Genomic DNA, 23,751 nt, shown 5'->3' with positions numbered 1-23,751 from the left:
CTGGAGTTAAATGTCCCCTCAGAGTTGCCCTGCACTGGGCCAAAATGGTTGGGCTCCTATATTCCCTAATCACCTGGTGATGCCGTCCTGGCAGGGCACGACCGGGGTCTGCTTGACGCTCCAGCCAGCCCTGCCGCCAGCTGGGGCAACAAGTCCTTTCTTGAAGGAAGATCTGGGCGGTGCTGTTAATCACACGGCCACACCTAATGGTCAGGCTGTCCCGATCAAAGACTCGATATTATAGGGCTCCTGCCATTCTAGTACGATTTGCCAGCTCTCCTCATGCATTTTAGTTTAATGACTTTAGTCTCTCATTTCTGAGAAAAAAAATGGGAAATTCCTCCTCTGTTTGCCGTGGGACCCAGAAAACCATTCCACCTGGCTTTGCCTGGGAGTGAAATAGACTCTACTGGAACTGGGTATCAGCAGGACCTAAAAACTAACGAACTGATTTAATTTAAGAAGTTTTGTGTGTGTATACATGAGGGTGTACACACGTGAAGATGTATATATGTCTGCGTGTGAGCACATGTGGGGTGCATTTCTGGGTGAGTATATGTATGACGCCCTGGACAAGAGAGAGGCTTCGGGGGCAGGTGTCCAGTATAGACACACTCACGTGAACAGGTGGGTGCTTATGAGAATCTCAATTTGTGCAGGTTCATTCATTCCTCAAACATTAATGAAGCAACTACAGTGTGCCAGGCACTTGTGCTGGGGCTGGGAAGTGAGAAGAGAAAAGATGTGGTTCCTGCCTCTGGGAGCTTATCATCTCCTGGGGAGACAGACAACTCAATGCAGGCATGTGGGGTACAGTGTGGTAAGAAAGTTGACAGAGGGGGGGCACAGGAGGCTGTGGAGGCACCTGGTGTGCATCCAAATCAGGCTGTCCCTTCCCTGGGACAGGAGACCCTGGAGCTGAGCCTTGAAGGGTGCATAGGAGTTACTAAGCCAAAGATGATGGGGTAGAGTGTCCCAAGCTGAGAAGCAGAGCTTTCACGTGCAGAGGGAACTGACCCAGAGGGAGGTCATAGGAGTACAAATAAGACAGGGTTGGTAATATCTGGTAGGATTAACCTGTGAAGTGCTTAGAACCGTGTCTGATGAGTAACAAGTATTCAGCTCTAAACCTTAGCTGTTTTTAACCTGGGCTTGAATCCTCCTAGGTCTATCTTACTCACTTGATGAAAACCGTGACCTCTTTGGGCCTCATCTGCAAAATGTTGGCCCATCTTTAACTCCCAGGGACCAATACCTGTCCCCTACCAACCTGTTCTTTTTTACATGACATGGTTCCTTGATTTGAAAAGATCTTGCTTGCCAAACTTCATTTGTTAAATAATAACCTACATGTCATCAAGGTTTCCCTTGGGCTTTATAAAATACTAGGAATAATTGGCAATGCTCCTTACTGAGAACTCCTGGATCAGGTGAGATCATCACTGAGAAGCCACCCCTCCTACTCCAGTGTCACATGCTGGCATCTCCAGAGCAAGAAGCAAGTGCCTTCAGATATTTCTGGTCCACAGAACAGGGAGCCAAGCTGACTCTGAACTAGAAGATGCTTCCCACTGACTTTTGGAATGTTCTGGGGCCTCAGTTATCATTGTGAGAAGCACTCATTCCAGCCAAGTTAAGAGAAGGCCTTATCCTGATTCCCTGACAGTGATATGCCTTGCGTTTGGAAAATCCAAGAGCGAGCTATTGTGGCCGGCGAAGGCCACTTTTATGGTGATTGATGCTTTGGTCTGATGAGTCCTGTGTGCTGGTACTTTCCATATATTAGCTCTTTAAATTTTCACAATAATCTTCCGAGGTAGTTACTATCATTCCCAATGAACAGATGATGAAACTGTGGCTCAGAGATGTGATCTGCCCATGTTCAACCAGCTAGTAAATCATAGCATTGTTTAAAATTTCTTTCATATATCTAATCACCAAATTCTTACTTTTCTCTGAAGCAGTAATCATCTCCATTTTATAGGTGACGATACTGAGACTTAGCAAAGTTATGGGACATGTCCAAGGTCACAGAGCTGAGAATTAGCAAAGTGAATCTGGATTTACTGCTCTTTCTTCAACAGCTGCTGGCAGCAAACTGGCTATGAGGTGGCCCCTCCCGACCTGGGCACCCAGGTGAGCCTTTGTGAGAAGGCATTAGTCCTCAGGGGCTTTGTCAGGAGGGGTGGAAACTTACCTTGGATGTCATCGTTGAACATGCAGTACTTGTTGCGGTATTTGTTGAGAAGATGGAAGGCATTGGCATTGGCAAAGTCTTCAAACTGGATGAGGCAATTTATTCCAAACCTGTGGAGAGGGAGAGGAAAGAGCATGTGATTGCCTCCCCGAGCTGATGCCTGGCAGGTCCCAGTCTGCACTGGGGAGCAGGGAGGTGCAGGCCAGGGGTGGGTGTGGGTGTGGCATGGCTCATTCACTGGGGTTTATGCCACCTGGCTGGCTCCTGGACTCCTGGCTCTGCCTGCCCCATTATGATTTAGTTATTTATTTTTAATTGAAGTAGAGGTGATTTACAATGTTGTGTTAATTTCTGCTGTACAGCAGAGTGACTCAGTGACACATACATACATTCTTTCTTTTTTGAAGATTTATTACTCATTTGACAATACTTCCCATGTAATTAAAATATATATTTATTTATTTATTTATTTATTTTTGGCTGCATTGGTTCTTCGTTGCTGCGCATGGGCTTTCTCTAGTGGTGGTGAGCGGGGGCTACTCTTTGTTGCGGTGCGTGGGCTTCTCATTGCGGTGGCTCTCTTGTTACAGAGCACAGGCTCTAGGCGTGCCGGCTTCAGTAGTTGTGGCACGTGGGCTCAGTAGTTGTGGTTCACGGGCTCTTGAGCGCAGGCTCAGTAGTTGTGGTGCACGGGCCTAGTTGCTCTGTGGCATGTGGGATCTTCCGGGACCAGCACTCGAACCTGTGTCCCCTGCATTGGCAGGTGGATTCTTAACCTCTGCGCCACCAGGGAAGTCCCATACATTCTTTTTATATTCTTTTCCATTACGGTTTATCCTAGGAGATTGGATATAGTTCCCTGTGCTATACAGTAGGACCCTATTGTTTATCCATTCTAAATGTAATAGTTTGCATCTACTAACTCCAAACTCCCAGTCCATCCCTCTCCCAACCCTCTCCCCCCTGGCAACCACAAGTCTGTTCTCTATGTCTATGAGTCTGTTTCTGTTTCATACATAGGTTCATTGGTGTCATATTTTAGATTCCACATAAAAGTGGAATAGTATGGTATTTGTCTTTCTCTTTCTGACTTATCTCACTTAGTATGATAATCTCTAGTTGCATCCAGATTGCTGCAAACTGCCTGCCCCATTATGGACGAGGATGGGGCAGAGAGTAGGGGTACGGAGCCTGGTGGTCAGCCAAGCCCATATCATTGTCTCTAATGTGGGCTGGTGACTCCCATGGGCTCTGGATGGCAGACCCCAGGGGTGCTGGAGGGGCTGAGATGGGGCCCCGCCTCTCTGTGGCCGTCTGAAATCACAGCAGAAAGCTCACTCCAAACCCAAGTGCATGCAGAGAGCCCGGCTCCTCTGCCACTAAGGCTTGGGGAGCCTCTGCAGCCTCCAAATATCTCCCTTGGTGGATCCTGAAGTCCCGAGTCCCTCCACCAGAGACTCTTCTGGGTTCAGGCATTATTCCCTGATAAGATACAGGGAAGGTTGGGAAAGGCCACCGCATGAAACCACTGTCATCCACTAACACCCTGTGAGGGTGTTCTCCATGTGCAGGTAGAGCAGGATCGGTTGGTAAGCTGGTTCAAAATGCAGAGCACCAGGCCCATCTCCCAAAGAGTCACTCAGTGAGTTTAGGGGTGGGGCTCAGGAATCTGTATTTTTTCCTCCATCTTTACTGAGGTATAATTGACAAATAAAAATTGTATGTATTTAAGGAACACAACAGGATGTTTTGATGCACGTATACATTTGAAATGATTACCACAATATCAAGCTAATTGACACATACATCACCTCATATTGTTACCTTTTTTTTTTTTTTGAGTGGTGAGGACATTTAAGATCTACTGTTTTAGCAAACTTCAAGTACATGATACAGTATTAATTATGAACTTTGGTCACCATGCTGTACAATGCATTTTCAGTGAGCACCTCAGATTGTTCTGATCCTGTCTGGAGAACTCAGAAACACTGCCTTGGTAGGTAAAGACAAGGCCCATTAAGCGGCTTGAGTTGTCCTATTTAAAATCTACAGTAGAATTGCCTTCTAGATTTCAAAGTCAGGAAAAAGTTTGTATTTCCTAAAAAATGACTGGATTGGTAACCTGTGTTTCCTGTTAACACTGGGCGTCAGGAAGCTGAGAGCGGTCTTCTGCCCTTTAACGGTAGGTTCCCTCAGCCGAGGCTCTCTGCACACACCCTCCCCTGACTCGATTCTGGCTCTTTGATCCTGCTTTTTTGGATGCATTGCAACTGCTCTGCATTTGACCATATTATGCAGAAAATACTGAAAATACAAAGTACTTTGTAAAACCAAAGACAAACATTGAATCCAAAGATAAACTATGTTTTACACAATGGACACTTTTCCTATAGTTAGTATTAAGTTTTAAATATCTATTCCTTTAGTTAAAATGATTACTTTACATACTCCCTGAGTACATCTGTATTACAAACATAGCTCAGTAATTCTCAGAAATTGTTTATAGACGTTTGTTGTAAAAGGAAGCATACCACCAGAAAAAAGTACAGTACGGTAGAAATGCCAGTGGGCAGGCAAATATTTGCTCCTACCATGGTCCTTCCAGTTGGAGCTGTTGGTGGGGGGATTTGGAGACAGCTTCATGTCACAGGGGCCGAAATGGAGAGGGAGCAACTTGCCTCAGTCCAGTGTTGAGCTCTGGGCTTGGGTCAGGAGGCTCGTGGGCCTGATCTGCCTCTGCCACTGCAACCCGAGTGTCCCTTCACTTCTCTATTCTGCCTCAGTTTTCCATCTGTCAATGGGCACAATATTTGCCTGGCCAACTTTGCGGCTGTGGTGAGGATTAAAAGCTGGGGGTGATTTTTAAATTGTAAAGTGCTGAACACCTGTCATCCTGGCCACAATTCTTATTACCAGTCACAGAGCAAGTGCTGGTGGGGGTAGCGGTAGGGTGCTTGCAGTGTCTCCTGACCCTCCATCCAGCCCTCTTCTCCTTGTACAATGAATAGAAATGGTTTAAAAAAAAAAAAAACCCTTCAGCGCACAATTATAATGCTATGTTCACCAAACCAACATTTACTGTGAATTTTTGTTCAGGGTGTGAATTTCAAGTATTTGGATGGGGAGGGAGGAACAGAATGTCTTTGGTTGTTGGTGACATTTTGATATATAGAATCCTCACAAGACTACTGGTGTTGCTCCCACACTGGCCTGGAGCTAAAATGCTGAAAAGGTCAGACGACAAAACAATGTGATGCACATTGTTTCTCCTTTCTCTCACTCTGTCTCTTCACACACACACACACACACACACTTGACCTTTAAGCAACACCACTCTTAGGTTAAAAAGTAAGGCAAGGATTATAAATAAATATCTTTGTTCAGTGCACTGTTATTCTTTCATGGCAAATTCAGTTTCACGTAAGAGAACCTTCCCAGGGAGCAATTTGATGAGATACAGAGTAAAATCTCATTCATTCAAGTCACTTTAATCCTAACTTGGAATTGGATAAAAGGCTATGTGACTCTCCCATCCAATAACCTAGACTCAGAGTTTCTTGACCTCCATGTATTTAATGACCTCCAGGAACCCTACCCACCTTGGATGCCCTCCCCATGGCCGCTCCCTGGACCTTCTGTCACCAGGAGCCACTCCTACTAAAATTTCACACTGTGCATTTCAGTCTCTGACCACAGCCTCTCCTTCCACCTCCCTTACTTCCACTATACCTCTTCTTCATCTCCAGTGAGACCTTTGGGCCCTTTACCATTTTTTCCTGGTCCCTTGGCTCCTGACTTACGGCTTTTCACGAAACCACACCACTAACTATCCAGTCTGAACCAAGGGTGGTTACTTCAATTGCTCTATTTGCACCATCCATCCATTCCGTCAGCCCATCCATCTTCCTGTCCATCCATCCATCCAAAAGCATCTACTGAGCACCTATGGTAAGCCAATACTGTAGTTGTTCAGTGTTTTAGGAAGAGCTGGGTACATGAAGGAGTTGGTGGAAATTTAGTGTGAGCTTTCCTGCCAACTTGTTAAACTAATTAAAAGCCAATTAAAAACAAAAATAATTTCAAAATGAAAATTTCAAAAGCTTAGGTTACAAAAAACCTTTTCTCAATTCATCCATGTATATCCAAATACAGGATGTTGGACTTCCATCATAACACCAATTTAAATGTTAATTATAACTGCCTTAACATATTCATGAAAATACTTCTATTAATGATAACAGTAACAAAAACAGCTACTGGTTTTCGATGGTGCTGGGCATCAGGCTGAGTTCTTTGCATGAATTATCTCAACTAATCTTCCCATGACCTTATGAAGTAGGTAGGTGCCATTTCAGAGAAGGAATCCTGAGCTACAGGACGTTCAGTTATTTGCCCCCAGGGTTATTTATTCTCCTGCAGTTGGAAAGTGGTGGAGCTGGAATCTGAATCCAGCTCTATCTGACGCCAGAACTTAGTTTAGTTTGAACAACAATAAAACATAAAGTGAAGTAGATGTTAAACATAAAACATAAAGTGAAGTAGATGTTAAAGTTAGGTTTCTTTCTCCAACGAGAAAAACAGTGCCATGTGGTGAAGAAAATGCTGAACTCGGGGACAGGAAAATCGTATTCTCCTTCTGTCTCTGATATAAGCTCTGAGTCTTGAGTGAGTCCCCTTTCTCTCTGGGTCTTAGTTCCTGATCTGAGAGCCTTGGGGAAGAAGCAGGAGCTCCTTAATGTAGGGTTGGAAGAGATACACTAGGAGCTTCACTGAGTCCAAAGTAGGGAGGTCCGACCATTTCTGGTAAGAGCAACATATGACAGGAACATCAGTATTTTCGAGTCCTCTTTGAGCTGACCCAGAGCAGACCGGCTGAGCGAGCAGGGCGGAGGCGGCCACTGTCCAGGTCGTGCAGCCCCTCCGGAGGGGCCCCGCTCAGGCCCCCTACTCAGGGCTCTGGGCACTTTCCTGATTTCAGTGCCGGCAGGTCATCGCTGACCTTCCACCCTGCCAGAAGCTGCCCCTCACCAGGGCGGCTCCTGCTTGTCCATCCCCTTCTGCACTTTTGAACTCTTCACCCTGAACTCCTGGCAGGGGCTGAGGAATACCTGCTGCTTCTCAGGGGAGAATTCCTGCAATGGAGAAAGAGGCACCTTCCCAGGCCACACACGGAGCTTCCCAGACTTCTCCACCCTGGGGACTCCGCTGGGAAAAGGCCTTGGGGCTGCCATAGAAGGCATTCTAAGGCGGGGGGCTCACTTAAAGACACAAGGCCCTTTTTGAATTATGGTTTCCATGAAGAGATTAGTGATAGGATGGGAATAAAACACAGACCTACTAGAGCATGGACTTGAGGATATGGGGAGGGGGAAGGGTAAGATGTGACGAAGTGAGAGAGTGGCAGGGACATATACACACTACCAAATGTAAATTAGACAGCTAGTGGGAAGCTGCCTAGCACAGGGAGATCAGCTCGGTGCTTTGTGACCACCTAGAGGGGTGGCATAGGGAGGGTGGGAGGGAGGGGGACGCAAGAGGGAAGAGATATGGGAACATATGTATATGTATAACTGGTTCACTTTGTTGTAAAGGAGAAATTAACACACTATTGTAAAACAGTTATACTCCGATAAAGATGTTAAAAAAAAAAAAAAAAGGCACAAGGCGGATGCGAGGATGTTCAAAGTTTTTTTCCTCCAGCCCTCGGGCAAGAGGAAGCCTGAAAATGGCGACTGGTGCCTGGGAGCCCTAGGGAGCTGTGTGTGACAATGTGACGAGACTAAGCCAGGACCCACGGATCCGGGTACCTGCCACCCGGGATGCAGCCTCCCCAGGGTAAAGAGATTCTGAGATGGTTGCTCTGCCCTTCCCCCCAGCAAGCTGACCAAAGGCTGCGTGAGAGATGTGGTGAGACCAGAACATTCCATGGGCTGCAGACCTGGTTTCTTTGTTCTGAAGGTCAGGACCTGCCATTCTTTCAAACACTTGGGTCTGACCTCTTTCAGGCCTGAACAAACACAGGGCACCTGGGAAGAGCAGGTGAATTTGCTCAGCCTGCCTCCAAACAGAATGACTAAAACCTACCACTCATATTTCCATGGCAGCCCACTCCATGCCCCCAACAAAACACACACACACAAGACTCCCCAGCAGACTACATGGTGAGGACATCAGTTACACCCAGTGGAAAGCTATTTCTTTTGTTTATTTTGTCCTTTCCAGGAATTAGAGCTGAGAGAATCCCCAAAGCTCTAGGTCTTTGTTTTTATTTCACACATTCCATTAAACTCTAGTCCCTTGAGATGCTCTCAGAAAGAGGTTCCATGGCTCAAACCATTTGGGAAACTCTGAATGTTCATATAACATATACAGTGTATATGAAAGATTCTGAAAAGTCCTGCTTTAAGAAACCTGTTTAACTCAGCATTTTCTAAACTTATTTGACTAGAGACCTCACCCTTCGGCGTCCCACCCTCTCCGTTTATATGATAGAGCACAGTTTGACAGACACAGCTCTGTGCGGAAAGAACTTGGAAAGGGCTGGGTGGACTCAGGGCAAGGCCATCTCTCCCTGGGATTCCTGCAATTGTTACTTCTGGCCAGGATCCTATAATAACGGATCTCACCTCCTCCAGCTTTATTTCCCTTCCCCCAATCCATCCACTGTATCTTTCTAAACACAAATCTGTGCAATTTCTTTTCTTAAAATCCTTACAGGGCTCCTACTGCCTTTGGGGTTGTGTTCAGACTCCTTAGATGGCGTTCACTTTGGCCCCAACCTTAATGCTCACCCCCTTCTCATGTTTTCCGTCGCACTGGGCATATCTCGCTGCTTCCCAACCACTGTGGGCCCTTGCACTGTTCCATGTCTTTTTATTTTTATTTTTATTTTTTTGCGGTACGCGGGCCTCTCACCACTGTGGCCTCTCCTGCTGCGGAGCACAGGCTCCAGACGCGCAGGCTCAGTGGCCATGGCTCACAGGCCCAGCCGCTCCGCGGCGTGTGGGATCTTCCCGGACCGGGGCACGAACCCGTGTCCCCTGCATCGGCAGGCAGACTCTCAACCACTGCGCCACAGGGAAGGCCTCCATGTCTTTGCTCAGGTGCCCAGAGGGCCTCCTTTTACCCTGGCCAACTCCTACTTAAACAGTAAGGCCCCGCTGAAATGTCATGTCTTCTAGGAAGGCTTCCCTGACCCATCAATTTCCTTACCCAGGGTGACAGTAATTCTTCTCTTCTCTGGGCTGCCTTGCTACTCTGGGCATATCTCTGTTAGGATACATCACATTGCATCACAATTATTTATTGACATTTCTGTTTTAATTATTAAAGAAATGTATCGGGCAGGGTATCCCCTTTGTGCCAGGAACTCTCCTAGGTATGATATAAATGTTCAATTCAGCAAACATTTCTAAGTGTCCACTGTGAACAAGGGACTGCCTTCCCTGCTAGATTACAAAGGCACGTTCAAGAATTTCAAGTCTGATGGGGACACAGGAAAACAAAAAAAGCAGTTGCAACATACTGTGACAAGGGTAATAATGAAGGTATGTCCTAGGCATGTGGGAGACCTCCAAGGGGGCAATCAGCTCTTCTGGGAGAGGCACTGAGGGCTCCACAGAGCAGGAGACCGAGGGTCCGCCTGAGGAAGAGCAGAGGTTCAAGAGCACACTGTACAGGCGGAGGGGGCGCGGTGGGGAGGGAGAAGGGTGCCTCGGGCACAGGGAACAGCACATGTGTCTGCAGTGAGAATGGGGGGGGGCCTTCCTGGAGCTGCAGGAAAATAACCAGAGCTGGGAGAGGGGTGAAGGGGAGATGTGGGGAGAGCTGAGGCTAGGCAGACTCCAGGGGCCACCCCTTTACATGCCTGTGTAAAAGAGCCTACACAGTCGGGGGACAATGGGGACCCACCGAGGGGCTTCGGGCAGGAAAGTGGCCTGTGTTTTAGGACATCCATTCTGCAGCAGAGTGGGTGATGGGATGGACTAGCTGGGAGGACATCCTGGAGGCACGGAGCCCCGGTGAGAGATGGTGAAGTGCTGCGGCGAGGCAACAGGGACCACGAGGGAGAGGATGGCGGGGTGACAGATGTGAAGGCAGAGGGTGGGCAGCTGAGGGAGCTTTGGGGCTGCGCAGGTCCGGAGCCATCCCTTCCTAAACGTGGGACCCCAGGCGAGTTATTTAATCCAAATTTCAGTCTTTGCTGATAAGAGAGGGGGATGATAATACCTCTCTTGCAGTCCTGCTGTGAAAATTAAATGAGATAATGTAAATAAAAAGCCTGGCACGTCGTAGGCACTGAGACCATAGAGGCGATTGTTCTTAAGGGCAGGATTTCTGGAAGCTGAAGGAGGAGGAGGAGCCTGGGATGGGGGTGGTGGCATCTGTCGGTCGCCAAGGCTGGGGACAGGGAGGGACAGATAAACTCACTCCGCAAGACAGGCTTGGCCCGTGCTGAGTCTGAGGTGCTGGGACGTCCAAGTGGACGTGTTCACGAAGAGCAGACGTGACATGAGGCTCAGCAGAGAGGAACAGGAAGTTCAGGGTGTTGTGAGGGTCTCAGGCGGAGCGTGTGCGCCGAGCAGGGAGCAAGGCCAAGCACAGACCTCGCGCACACCTGTGTCCAGGGAGCAGCAAGGGGCGGAGGAAGAGAGTCTAGAGAAGGAAAGTCAGCAGGGGGACCGGCGAGGTGGACGGTGTCAGCTGCCGCAGGAGCCGCATGACAGGCTGTGGGCAGGGTCAGATGCTGCGGAGATGTCAGCTGAAACAGGGATCTGGAAGTGTTGGCGGGGGGCGGGGAACTGACAGTCAGAAGATCATTTGTGAACTTTGCCAGAGCACTTTCAGTGGAGTCGTGGGGAGGGAACCATTCTGCGGGGGGTTAAAGAAGAGGCTTGGCTACGAAACAAGGGTAGGTCGACAGCTGATGGTGGATGTGGGACTGAAGGATGGATTCGTTTTTGATGGGAGGTGTGTGTATGAGATAGAGAAGCCAGTAAGGAGGGGAGTTGCGAGGAGTGATGATGGGGGATCGAGGTCCTAGGGAGATGGGAGCAGGCAGGAGCCAAAGCCCAGCTAGAATGTGAGGAAGACATGGTTCCTCCTTCTGGGACGTCACAGCCTAGTGGAGGGACAGATGTGCAGCCTTCACACCACCTATAGGTAGAGGGAGTGACTCAGTCTGTGGGGGGCGGGAGAGGTGCTTGGGAAGGGACTCACAAGGATGACAGGGAAACTCTTCTGTAGGTGAGGAAACTGGAAACCATGGATTGGGGAAAGCAGGAATACTGTGCCTGAAAAAGAAATCTCAGTGGAATAAGGCATAATGATCATCTTCAAAGACACGAAGGACCGTTCTGTGGACAGGGAATTAAGGTAGACTGATCTTATGTGGCCTTAAGAGAAAAGCAGAGCCAACAGGTGGAAGTCAGAAGGACAGGGATTTCTGTGCCATATAAAGCAGAGATCTCGAACGCTGGATGGAGGAGGCTGTCACTGGAAGTGATTCCAGGGTCCCCAGAACTTCACTTGGCATTGAAGTTGTGGAAAGGATTCCAGCCACAGCAGACGTGGTATATGGACCTCTGAGGCCCTTCCCTTCCCAGATCCCACACTGGGAGATTCCCCTGGTGTGCCGGGTCTGGCAGCCAGACTGGCGGGCTCCTGTGGCTGCCATTCCGGCCTAATGGGGGAAAACTCCCATCGTGTAACAAGACAGTCAAAGGAAGCAGGAACTTCTAAGCAAAAGTACCAGAATAATGTGGCCATTCCTCAGTCACTGCTCTGACGGCAATCCCAGGCCAGACAGAAAACACTCCAGGAACAGTTTGTATTTCCTCCTCAATTTCCCCATTTGTCTGACTTCCTGGGCAAACCCGCAAATGGCGCCAGAAATCCCAGTTCTGGGAAGAGGATGGTGGCTGATGTGCTGACCTCTCGACCTCTCAAAGGTCAGAGGCCAGTACTGAGTTTTTCCTCTAGGTCACAGCAGCTCACACCCCAACATTTTGCTCTTAAAGCCTGGGCACTTTTCCTAGCCTCCAACCCACTGGCTGACTTGAGGCATTGACATTTACACCAGCTCTGATTTGCCCACAGATTGTACGTTTTAGTTGTCATGAGGTGACTGATGTTCTCTGATTAGTTTGACCTATTCTGATCTCTCTATTCAGGTGTACTACTGTAGTATTTGTACCATACAGTCTGTCATACAATTGTACCTTGGACTTCCTAAGCATCTAAACTGTCCCTCTCTCGTGCAACTGGCTAAATTCCACCTTGAATGTTGACATTCAGGTGAAAGACAATAAGGCTGGAAATCGCAGTCTGTGTTTGTGGCCTTTCAGGACCAAAGTGAGTCAAAGTCAGGGAGGGGAAGAAAGGAAAGACTAAGCCAGGTTAGGGGACAGACTAGGTCAAAGCAGGCACTAGGCAGGGTCCTTGAGGGCAGGGGAGGTGTCTCACTCACCATGTGGGGCATGACAGCTGAAGAAGGAGTTTTAACTGACCCCCTCTCCTGCCCCCTGCTCTGGACAAATCCGCTTCAGACACCCAAGTTAGAAGACCAAAGAAACCTGCTGCCGTATGCCCAAGGCCCTGTGCTTGCCCAGCTCAACCAGCATTGGTGAAGAAATGGAAGCATGAATGAACGCCTGCCAGAGCACAGTCCTTCTATAGGGGTGACCAGTCACACAGAGTCCACGTGACGTCCCGGTCCCCTGGAAGCCCCACTGTGCTCTTCTAGAGGCCACTGCTGCAAAGTATCTTTGTATCACAATAGCTCAGTCCCTTTCCTTTACCCCGAGGAATCAACACAAATGAGGCCACAAGCAGGGAAGGGTTTCCAGCTAGGCTGGGAGAGCAGGCAGCAGAGGCTGTAGGAAAGCACCTCTGATGTTGAAGTCAGATGGATCTGGGGTGAGCCCAGACTCTTCTATTTCTAACTGGGTGATTTTGGACAAGTTACTTAACCTTTCTGAACCTCAGTTTTTCTTTTATTCCTAAGGGTTGCTGTGATAATTAAAAGTAAAGCACCCAGCACAGAGTAGGTTCTTTGTAAAAGTGAATTGCTAGCTCTTTCCTGGGAAGAAGGCCATGACTTTGAATTCCAACTAAATGCCCCAGGCCTTTGACCACTGTATGCCCCCATCAGCCTCGACTGACGCTGCAGGCAGGGCCATTAACTAAGTAGACATTAAATCTACACAAACTCAGCAGTAATTATTTAAGCATATTTTAATTTTTCCCAGTCAATTATAAGCTTCTTGAGAGCAAAGTCTATTTCTGACTTATTGCTATGTGCAATAAATATCTGTCCACTGAATGAATTAAAGTATGGGTAAATACAAGAATAAATAGATAAAAGAATAATTGAATGCTGCCTTGAACTATTTTCTGATTATTTTATGTGTCCATATTACAAGCTCCAGGGAGAACTGAACTCTAGGACAGGTCTTTTTGTATTGGCCACACTCGGGCCCAGAAAAAGCATATGATAAATACAGGCTAAATGGAAACTTGGAAGAAATTCCATGAATTATGCAAACAGCTGGATAAGTTCCCCTTAATTTCCCACTGCTTTTTATCATTATCTGACTCTGGGGAAAGAACTTTCTTTCTGGGTCTCAGTTTCCCCACTTATAAAGTGATGGAGTTGGATCAAGGAGCAGGTTGTTTCTTGTTCAGGTATTCTAAGATTGTGTGGTTACAGTCCTAGGGAGGGCCAGGTGGGAAAATAAAGTAAGACACAGCTTTAACTGCAAAAGGCATCCCTAAAATTCAGTGTATATGAAAATACTGAGCAGTGACTGTCTCTGCTGAGAGGGACTCAGCGTGTGAACGCTCCTTTGAAACATTACAATCAAGATTTAGAGCTAACGGTTACACTCTTTACAATCTTTCGAAATTAAAATAAAATCTTGAAACTTGCCTTGTAGTCTGGATGCCATAAGCTTAGGGCTTTCCCTTTGTTTGTATTGTTTAAAACCACCAGGAGAAGCTTGGAGCCAATGAGCCTCAGCTTTTCCCCTGGGGCTCGGTAACACTGGCTGGGTTCGCAGTTTGTGGAGAGGCCTGCAGGGGGCGCCCAGCTCTGGTGAATGATGGGGCAACTGGACACCTGTTAGGTAGTTAAGAAGGAAGAACCAAGTGCCAACTGACTCAGGTGCTGGGGAATTTTCCCACCACAAAAAAAAAGGAAATGATAACTATGTGATGTGACAGAAGGCTTAGCTAACACGGTGGTGGTAATCATATTGCACTATATTAATCTGTACCGTATGCTAACGCAGGTATATGGAATCTTAAAAAAAAAATGGTACTGATGAACCTAGTAGCTGGGCAGGAATAAAGAGGTAGACATAGAGAATGGACTTGAGGACACGGGGTGGGAGGGCGAAGCTGGGGCGAAATCAGAGTAGCATCAACATATATATACTACCGAATGTAAAATAGCTGGCTGGTGGGAAGTAGCAGCATAGCACAGGGGGATCGGCTCGGTGCTTGCAATGACCTAAAGGGGTGGGATAGGGAGGGTGGGAGGGAGGCTCAATAGAGAGGGGATATGGGGACATGTGTATGCATATGGCTGATTTGCTTCGTTGTGCAACAGAAACTAACACGGTATTGTGAAGCAATTATACTCCAATAAAGATCTATTAAAAAAATTAATGTGTGAAATCGACACGTTGTACACCTTAAACTTACACAATGATATATGTCAATTACACTTCAATAAAAATAAAAAAGAGGATGCGTCCCTCACTGAGAAAGGCTAGGGAGTTTTGAAAATGGGAGTTGATGGCTGGTCCCTCCATAGCCTCCCTAATGGTGAGGACTGGTGGGTCACTAACCCTGCCCTAGAACAAGCTGGAGAGAGGAGACATGAGTATGTGAAGTAGAACAGTTTCCAAAAGACCTTCCTCCCATTTGTTCTCCTTGCCTGATGCAATAAAAAGCTGTCTGGAGTATGCTGGACTGTCTTTTCTTTCATGTAGAAGAAAAGAAATAGAGAGTGTCCAAGTTACAAGGTGGGTTCTGGAGTTAGACCACCTGAGTTCAAAGCCTGGCTCTACCATTGCTAATGGTGTGACCTGAGACAAGATCCCTAAGCTCCCTGTGCCTCAGTTTCATCTGTAAAGTGTGCATTCATTCAATAAATGTGTATTGAGAATCCATGCTGCCATTAGGCATTGTTCTGAGCGCCTGAGATACAGCAGTGAACAGAAGAGACAAATAACTCTCCCTGGAACTTATATTTTAGTGGGATGGGACAATAATTGTATCTACTTAATAGGATTATTATGAGTATTACATGAGTTGATGGATGTGAATTACTTTATTGTCTGTAGGAGCCTAGGTTAGACCAGTACTCAATTCACCAGAGGGTGAAGCCTGGGATGCTTGCTTGCTTGCTTCTTTGTATTTTTAGTGGGTTTTTAAAAAAATGCAAGGAACTGTCTCTGGGAAAGAACTGCTACCTAACTCATTATTTTAAAAAATCCATTGTTTTTTTCTAATTACAAAAGAAATCCCTGCACACAAACAATCAAACATTATAGGAATGACTGGCTTGGAAAGCAAATATCCCAGCAATCTCATGCCTTAACTGTAACCACTATTAACGGCATGGTATATATACATCCAGACATTTTTTTCTTTACATAACTTATCTTGACAGAATCATTTGCTTTCAGGATTTTTTCTCCATTTTATTAGGCTCAAGCACATTAAAAAACAATGTGCTTGAGCCTTATAAAATGAATGCAGTAGAATAAGAAGAGACTGCATAATATGTGTGTATGAATGAGTGAGACACAGAGAAAGAGAGACAAAGAGAAAATGAGAGTAAATGTACCATGGGGTTGCCTGGAATTGCTACATCCTCTCTGGCATGGAATGATGAGGCTTGGATTTGGGGGCTGCGGTCTTATCCATCCTTTCTTTCCCTTGAGACAAATGCTCTTTTTCACAATCAGCTCAGAGAAATCTTTTCTGATTAAAACACCTGGTGTCCCAGTTCTTTCTGGGTCATCAGCAGCAGGACTGGAGGGTCTCTGAAATGCCTGCAGGCAGTGATTTTTAAGGATTTGGGTTTTCTGACGGTGTATTGAGCTAACGTTAGTACACTCTGCTGAATGTCCATGACTCTGGTTTTCAGTTTCAGAAGTTTTATCTGTTTCTTTTTCAAATCTGCCTGCTACTTTTTTTTAAAGTGTTAGGTACTTTCCTTATTACTTCATCCTTATAAAAAATAGCTCTTTAATACATCTAAGTATAACTGCTTCATAGTCTCTCTCAGAATATTCCTTTTCCTTGGGGTTCTAATTCTTCTATTAGTTTCTGATTTTCCCACATTGTGGACTGTTTCTGTGTGGGTTACTGTGAATCATGAATTTATTTGCATTGCGGAATTGCTTTTCCCTTCAAGGAATTCCACACGGCATGGGTTGTGGGAGTGACCCTATAGAGGAGTTTTAGTTTTCCCTCTGCCAGGTTCTCCCGCCACGTCACTGGTAGGGGACACTTTTACACTCATTTCTTCACTTGGGAAATTGGCTTCTTTGCTCTCAGAACGGCAGGTCTGTAAGGCCCAAATAACGCTCGTCTGAAACAACTACAGATAATATGAGAGCTCACCCCCGCGTGTATACATGGATACACACCATGCCTCTCCACTTGGGGGAGGGTGTTGGTAGGCAGAATTTAACTGAATAGGTGTAGAGGGCAAGGACCAAACATTTACTAACTGTACATACCCGGGATCTGAACATGGAGATGAACCACACCCAGTGCTTCCAGAACTGTTCTTTTTATCTCTTCAGATTAGCACCAGGGAAGAAGAATTGGGTAAGAGAAGGAAGCTATTGTTGCAATGGCAGGGATGGATGCGTGGGGGACTATGGAAGGAAGAGATGAATATATCAATGGCTAATTTAACTGACTGCATGAATGGAGGCAGTACTAAAGCACTGCTTAAAGGACAGTGGCTTTGGAAACTGCCTAAGTTATTATTATTATTAATAATAGCAAACATTCATGTTTACTATTACCCAGGTATAGTGGTAAGCATTGTACATGGATTGTCTCATTTATTCAGCAGAAGCGTTCTACAAGTTAAATATTAAAAACGCATCTTGGAAATGAGGACACCGAAGCACAGAAAATTAAATAGCTTGTTAATATAATAAGTGGCAGGTGAGAGGTTCAAACTCAGGCAGTGTAGCTCTAGAGTTTGTGCTTTTAACAACTGTTGTTAGTGGGTGGGGTCTTAATAGGGTTCTTGTTCTTAGGGGGGTTACTTACACTTTATAAGCTTCAGTTTCCTCATCCCTTAAAATGAAGCTAATAATTGTACCCACCCCAGAGGGTTGCTGTGAGAATTAAGTGAATTAATACTGTATGAAGCGCTTATATTAGAGTCTGTGCATAGTAGGCTGTTAGTAAAAAAGAGTTGTTGTTATTATTATTATTATTAATCCATTGAGAACAATCAGGGGAAAAAACCCTTCTATTCCTTCCTCTCTTCTGCTATAATATGAAACTTTCAGGTCTGGGCATGATTTTGTCCCTACTCTGATACCAGGTGATACAATCTGCCTCTTGAGGAAAAATGAAATGGAAATAGCCAGCTGGCATCACTGAATCCATCTCCCCAGTTAGTGAACTTCCTCCATCACATTTTGGCCTCTCAATTATTCCGTTTGCTTGGTCACGATGGAAACAAATAGGTCCTAGAGAGTTGGGTGCTGGTTTGTGTTTCTCTACAGCCTTCCAGCCCTTTCTGTGACCCAAGACAGAGTCTTCACAGGCATGAGAGACTGTCATTTTGCAGCATCTGGCTCCTATTCTGATGGGAACATGTAGGAGCTGGACTGTCAACAATTAGCCACGTCAGGCTGAGACTGGGAAAGTGGTCTGTTTTTTCAGAGGCCAGACAAGGTAGAATGGGTCCCAACATTCCTTCCTCTGAGCTTCCTCAGATGCCATCAAATTCATAACCTTCAGTCCATTCTAACTGCTAGCTAGCCTGGTGAAGGCTTTCAGTCCCTCAGCCAGCCAACCCAACCAACCAACCAACCATCCAACTCCCACCCTTGCTATTTACGGTGGGTCCACCATGAGAAAAATCATGCTCCCTGCCCCCCAGGAACTACAGGTCTGGTAGAGATGTTACAGAGTTACAGGGCCTGAGGAAGGAATGTTCTTCAAAGTCCATCTAGTCTGGGTCAGGCTGATACTTGAACCCCTCTAAAATAGTCCAGGCACTTCTTTGCCCAATCTCTGCTCTGACGATGCAGAGTTAAAAGACCAAAAAAGCTTGAAAGAAAAGCTCTAGACCATTAGAGAAAAGATGCCATGATGCAGTGCATGATTAATTAGCAAATGAATTATACAGCAAATAAGTTATGCTATGACTACAAACAGGAAAAGAGTTTCAGGCCAGGCTGGTCAGGGCACACCTCTCTGGGGAGGGCAGAATTTGAGTTGGGGCATTGCTATGGCTGCTGTTCTAATCTTCTCCCATGTCCTGTCAATTTCAATACTTTGTTGTTCAAGAACCTACCATGGCTCCCTATTGTTCTCTGAATCAAGTCCCAAATAAGGTTTTGTTGTGGATTGATAGTTTTCAAACACTTTTAGTAGAAGAATTTTTTTTTTTTTTTTTTTTTTTTTTTTGCGTTAAGCGGGCCTCTCACTGTTGTGGCCTCTCCCGTTGCGGAGCACAGGCTCCGGACGCGCAGGCTCAGCGGCCATGGCTCACGGGCCCAGCCGCTCTGCGGCATGTGGGATCTTCCCGGACCGGGGCACGAACCAGTGTCCCCTGCATCGGCAGGTGGATTCTCAACCACTGCGCCACCAGGGAAGCCCTTAGAAGAATTTTTTAATTAGTGAAATCTTGAGCAGAACCCTGACACAGAAAGCGATTAAAAACAATGATGTTTTTCTTCAAGTGGTTTCAGTCTTGTATGGTTGGTGGAAAATATTCATTTCTAGCACTCCTGATGCACCTCTGTAAATGCCTGGGGTTGGGGGAAACTTGGTTTAAAACCACTGGATTAGATAACTGAAGCCCTTCCCACTTTCGAGCTCTAATAATTGCAACCTTCTGCCTGGGTTTCGAGGCCTATCATGTAGCCTGCTCTATTCCTACTTAACCTTTTTTGGAACCAATAAACATTCACCTCTAGTAGGGCCAGTCTTCCAGAGTCTTCTGCGTACTCCTTGCCTTGTCCTTGCCTTTGCTGTGTCCTTGCTTTTCTCATGATGTATCATCCATATGGAATGTGCTCTTTCTCCTGTTGCTTACTCACATTTGGCCCTGAATCTGTTTACTTTCCATCTCTTCCCAGTGATCCCTGATTGCTTCTTTCTCTGAATTTCCACTGAACTGAAAGTCAACACCAAACAGTTGAGTACTTAACACTTCTCTAATCAGTTCCTGTTCAAAATGTTGTCTTTGTGGAAGGGCTGTAAGATTCACGGGGACACAGCGCATGTCTTTTATTTCTTTTGAATCTCATTACAGGGCTTAGTAGAGTGCTGGGCATGTAGTCCTTACTCAAAAGCCCTGGAAAAGCATGACTAGGTACATTGTTTGCTTGTGCTGCTCTTAACTCTCTTGGAGCTTCTAGAATGAGTTTTCTCACCTCAGTGGTGAAATAAAGCTCAGTTCCCAGGAGCACTCGATGCAGTACCTGCTGCTCCTATATCTTTGCCAGAAAAATGTATTCCCTCATGGAACGAGTTTGAAAAGTCAGATTCCAGAAAAAAAAAAAAAAAAGACATATTTGTTGGGAGGGTGTGTATTTCCACGGGAAGCATTTTGTAAGAAATCCCCTGAATGAGACAGTCGTGACTGCCTTTACCTTATCAATGCATTTGCCATCTCCCTCTTCCATGCTCATCAGCTCTCACAGAGTCAAGGCTTGAGGCCGGGGGATCAGGCTTGAGCTTGCACCTAGCTGGTGGGGAAAGGCGGGCCTGATTCCTCCCCATGACGAGTCTTCTGGGAAGGGGTGCCCAGATGTGTGTGTGTGTGTGTGTGTGTGTGTGTGCGCTTTCCCCATATGTGGAAATGCAATCATGTCAGGCCTGAAAGCAGCTCAAGTTCCTCCAGGCGAAGGGGATACCAGCAGAAGCAGCAGGCACAGCCCGGCTTGGGGGGGTTTTCAGACCAGAAGGAAACTGTTAGAGCTGCAGGTGTGTTGTCAAGATAGACTGCCTGGCAGGGTGAGCCCAGAGAAGGTGCTGGGCCTTTCTTCATGCAGGTCCCTGGTGGGAAGATGTGTGGAAAGCCTCTCAATACTGACTATCAGTTGTATATGATGTGTATTGTGCTGCTTAACCCTTGCCTCAGGCTCCAGTCTGACTCTGAAAGAAGGGGGAGCTGGGGCTGCTCAAAACATGCCTCTACTGGGAATGTAGTCCATCTGAGCTTTTTAGATCTCAACCTTTGTGTGGCTCTAACAGAAGCATCAAGAAAGCTTCAAAGACAGAGATGCCCAGGCCTCAGCCCAGGCCTACTATGGCATAGGAGGCTGGAGTCTATATTCTTGATAACTCCCCGGATGAGTCCAATACCAAGCCATGTTTGGGAACCACAGGTCAGTATTCATATGCTTATGTTTATTAGATCCACTGCTTTGTTCCAGAGTGGACTGGGGTGGGCGTGAGGGTGGAGTGTACCCATGGGAGCATATTCCTGCATGTTTCTGTAACTCAGAAGAAGGAGATGCAGTTTCATGTGGACCCAACAGACAGGCTTGGTGTAGCTCTTGAAATATCCTGAACACCTAGCTATGAGAAATCTTCAGCCTTCAGCTTCCTTTGGCCTCTGAGTTTCTGCTGACTGTGGGAGTTGCAGAAGGACCGGTGAGTGTGAAGGCTCATGAAGTTGCAGATGCTTAGGCCATAGGCTCTTCATAGATCCAGGATGGCTAAAGCATGGCACATATGCTGCCATGCTTCACTCCCCTGCAGGGCAGACATTGCTAATCAATCACCATTTCCTGTTGCACCTAGAGAGGCCTTAGGATCCTAGCAATCAGAACTGGTACGAGGAACGAAACCTTTCACCCTCCTTGCCATTTCTACCAACAATATCCTAGTCTAATCCTAAATTTTGTTGAGCACTTTAAGTTGCAGTTATTCACAGGGCATGGTTCCAAAAACAGTGGTGAGCCATTCTCTCTTCTTTCTCTACTCTCTTTCCCTAGGTGAACCCCACCATGCCCTTGACTTTACCTATCATCTATGAACTGGTAACTCCCAACTTTATATTTTCTTCCTAGAATTCTTCTTTTTTTTTTTTTCCAGTACGCGGGCCTCTCACTGTTGTGGCTTCTCCCGCTGCGGAGCACAGGCTCCAGACACGCAGGCACAGCGGCCATGGCTCACGGGCCCAGCCTCTCCGCGGCATGTGGGATCTTCCCGGACCGGGGCACGAACCCGTGTCCCCTGCATCGGCAGGCGGATTCTCAACCACTGTGCCACCAGGGAAGCCCCCTAGAATTCTTCTTAAAGAGACTCCGAGGCTAAGAAAGCTTAGAGGTCGGGTCTGAACTCCAGTAGGTAGATAAAAAATGTCTCTGAATGAACAGCTCCTTGAGAGCTGGACTGTTGATTTCTCTGTAGATTGCCACCTACATTTGACAGTGTCTTATATACCAGCAGATACTCAATAACTGACTATCAATTGTATTTGATGCATCTCCCTGTTTCCATGTGTAATGATGCTACTGTTTTCTCCACATTTCTCTTCTTGCATTTTCAGAGCACATCCTCCTGTAATGCTGGCTGCCCCATTCCTTACCCCTCCCAGGCAGGATGGTGTGTGGTAGTCTGTTACCTTGGTGGCTCCCCAATGAACCATGCCTCCTGGTGTTTCAACCCTTGTGTTATCTTCTCTCTTGGAATCTGGTATGCACCTCTGATTTGCCTTAACTACCAGAATGTGATGAAATTGTACTATGCCAGTTCCACTATGGCATAAACCTCAGGTATCTGGTGTAGGATGGGTGTGTGTGTGTGTGTGTGTGTGTGTGTGTGTGAGAGAGAGAGAGAGAGAGAGAGAGAGAGAATCAGAGAGAAAGATGGAGAGACCCAAAAAGAAATTTTCCTGGAGCTAAAATGCAGATGCTTTTTTTAAAAGTCAGGTTTAAAAAAAACTATTATCTCCCTTCTTGTTTATCACTCTTATCTCAGGAGTTTAGCAATCTCTATATTTAGAGTTTGGTGAACTAGAGAAAGGGGGTGGCTTCCTCTCATGGCCTGCCTAAAGTTTGCTGACGTCAAATTTCTGTCCAGCCCAGGCCAAGCATCAGACAGAGCTGGGGCTCCAGGTGCAAACTTAAAATGAACCATTCCCATCCATTCTGCTGTAAGTAATAGAAATGAAAAATGTAAGTGGAAACCATCAGGGAAAACTTGTCCCTCAGGTGCAACGCTCCAGGTCCCACTGCATGGCAGGGAAAGAGCACGAAGCACGGAATGACTGGTCTTCGCCACGGGAACATCAGGCTGTGTCTTAGTTTTGAGCTGGACACACACACTTACTGCTGTGGTTCACAGGTACACATGAAGATTCCTTTTGCCTCGGTGGGTTCTCCCCAGTGGCCAAACTCCAGGGTAGTAACTGAGCTACAGTGACTCTTTTTTTCAGGCCCCAAAAATCTCAAGATAACACCCGATTAGCAGACTGGGGCAAGAAGGCGGAGCTTTTATTTGCAGGACATTTGGAAAGAGACAGGATGTTGAAGGCAGGAGTCAACGTTTCCCAATGTTCTTTCTTTTTTTTCTTTTTCTTTCTTTTTTTTTTTTTTTTTTGTGGTACGTGGGCCTCTCACATTGTGGCCTCTCCCATTGCGGAGCGCAGGCTCTGGACACGCAGGCTCAGCGGCCATGGCTCACGGGCCCAGCCGCTCCGGGGCATGTGGGATCTTCCCGGACCGGGGCACGAACCCGTGTCCCCCGCATCGGCAGGCGGATTCTCAACCACTGCGCCACCAGGGAAGCCCCCAAGGTTCTTTCTTAAAAGCACATTGTGTTTGGCCTCAGGGTTGCTGACTCACCCAGTGCTGCCCAGGCCGGGCATTCCATCACGGGGCTACTATATTCCCAAGAGAGCCTGGGAGACTGGCTCACTCCCCAGCTACTGTATCCAGAGAAACATCTGCTTTAGCTTATTAGAAAGCTAAAACAACCAAGTGTCAACCCCTTGTCTTTTCCACCTAAGGACACATTCCTCTTGGCTGATGCACAACCCTGCCCAAGGGTTCACCCCTGGACTCTGTGAGTGTGTCTATGAGACTGTGAACTGATTTTAATGATGATCTGAAGAGCGTCTTACGTCCTAGTTTATTTAACCTTCTCACACGAATAGCAAGGCTTCTCTGTGGGGAATCACGGAATGACTACTGACTCACTAGATACGCGACGAGCCCTGGAAACAGGAAGGAAAAAACCGGCTCTCAAAGCCAAATTCATTTGCTTCTCTTGTCATCCACAGGTAATTGTAGAAAGCAGTCTGGCCTTGGAGTCAGCAGACTCAGGGT

The 23,751-nt window shown here is 46.6% G+C and overlaps 2 protein-coding genes across 4 annotated transcripts in view; one reads left to right on the top strand and one right to left on the bottom strand.

Annotated features, from left to right (window-relative positions):
* The window catches only part of CCDC81 (coiled-coil domain containing 81), a 113,536-nt gene extending 93,930 nt beyond the window's left edge, over nt 1–19,606 (top strand). Inside the window, exon 17 of the mRNA XM_067038315.1 lies at nt 19,549–19,606. Coding sequence (XP_066894416.1) covers nt 19,549–19,558 — 10 coding nt within the window. The 3' untranslated portion in view covers nt 19,559–19,606. The remainder of the gene's footprint in view (nt 1–19,548) is intronic.
* Nucleotides 1–23,751, bottom strand: part of ME3 (malic enzyme 3) — a 200,592-nt gene that overhangs the window by 19,709 nt on the left and 157,132 nt on the right. For all 3 annotated transcript variants that reach the window (XM_059068507.2, XM_067038319.1, XM_067038318.1), the window contains exon 8: nt 2,198–2,307. In XM_059068507.2, the coding sequence (XP_058924490.1) occupies nt 2,198–2,307 (110 nt within the window). The remainder of the gene's footprint in view (nt 1–2,197; nt 2,308–23,751) is intronic.

This window comes from Kogia breviceps, chromosome 7 (genome assembly GCF_026419965.1).
Source record: "Kogia breviceps isolate mKogBre1 chromosome 7, mKogBre1 haplotype 1, whole genome shotgun sequence".
Taxonomy (NCBI): Eukaryota; Metazoa; Chordata; class Mammalia; order Artiodactyla; family Physeteridae; genus Kogia; species Kogia breviceps.
Note: the sequence above shows the minus strand (reverse complement) of the source record. Positions and strands in the feature narration are given on the sequence as shown.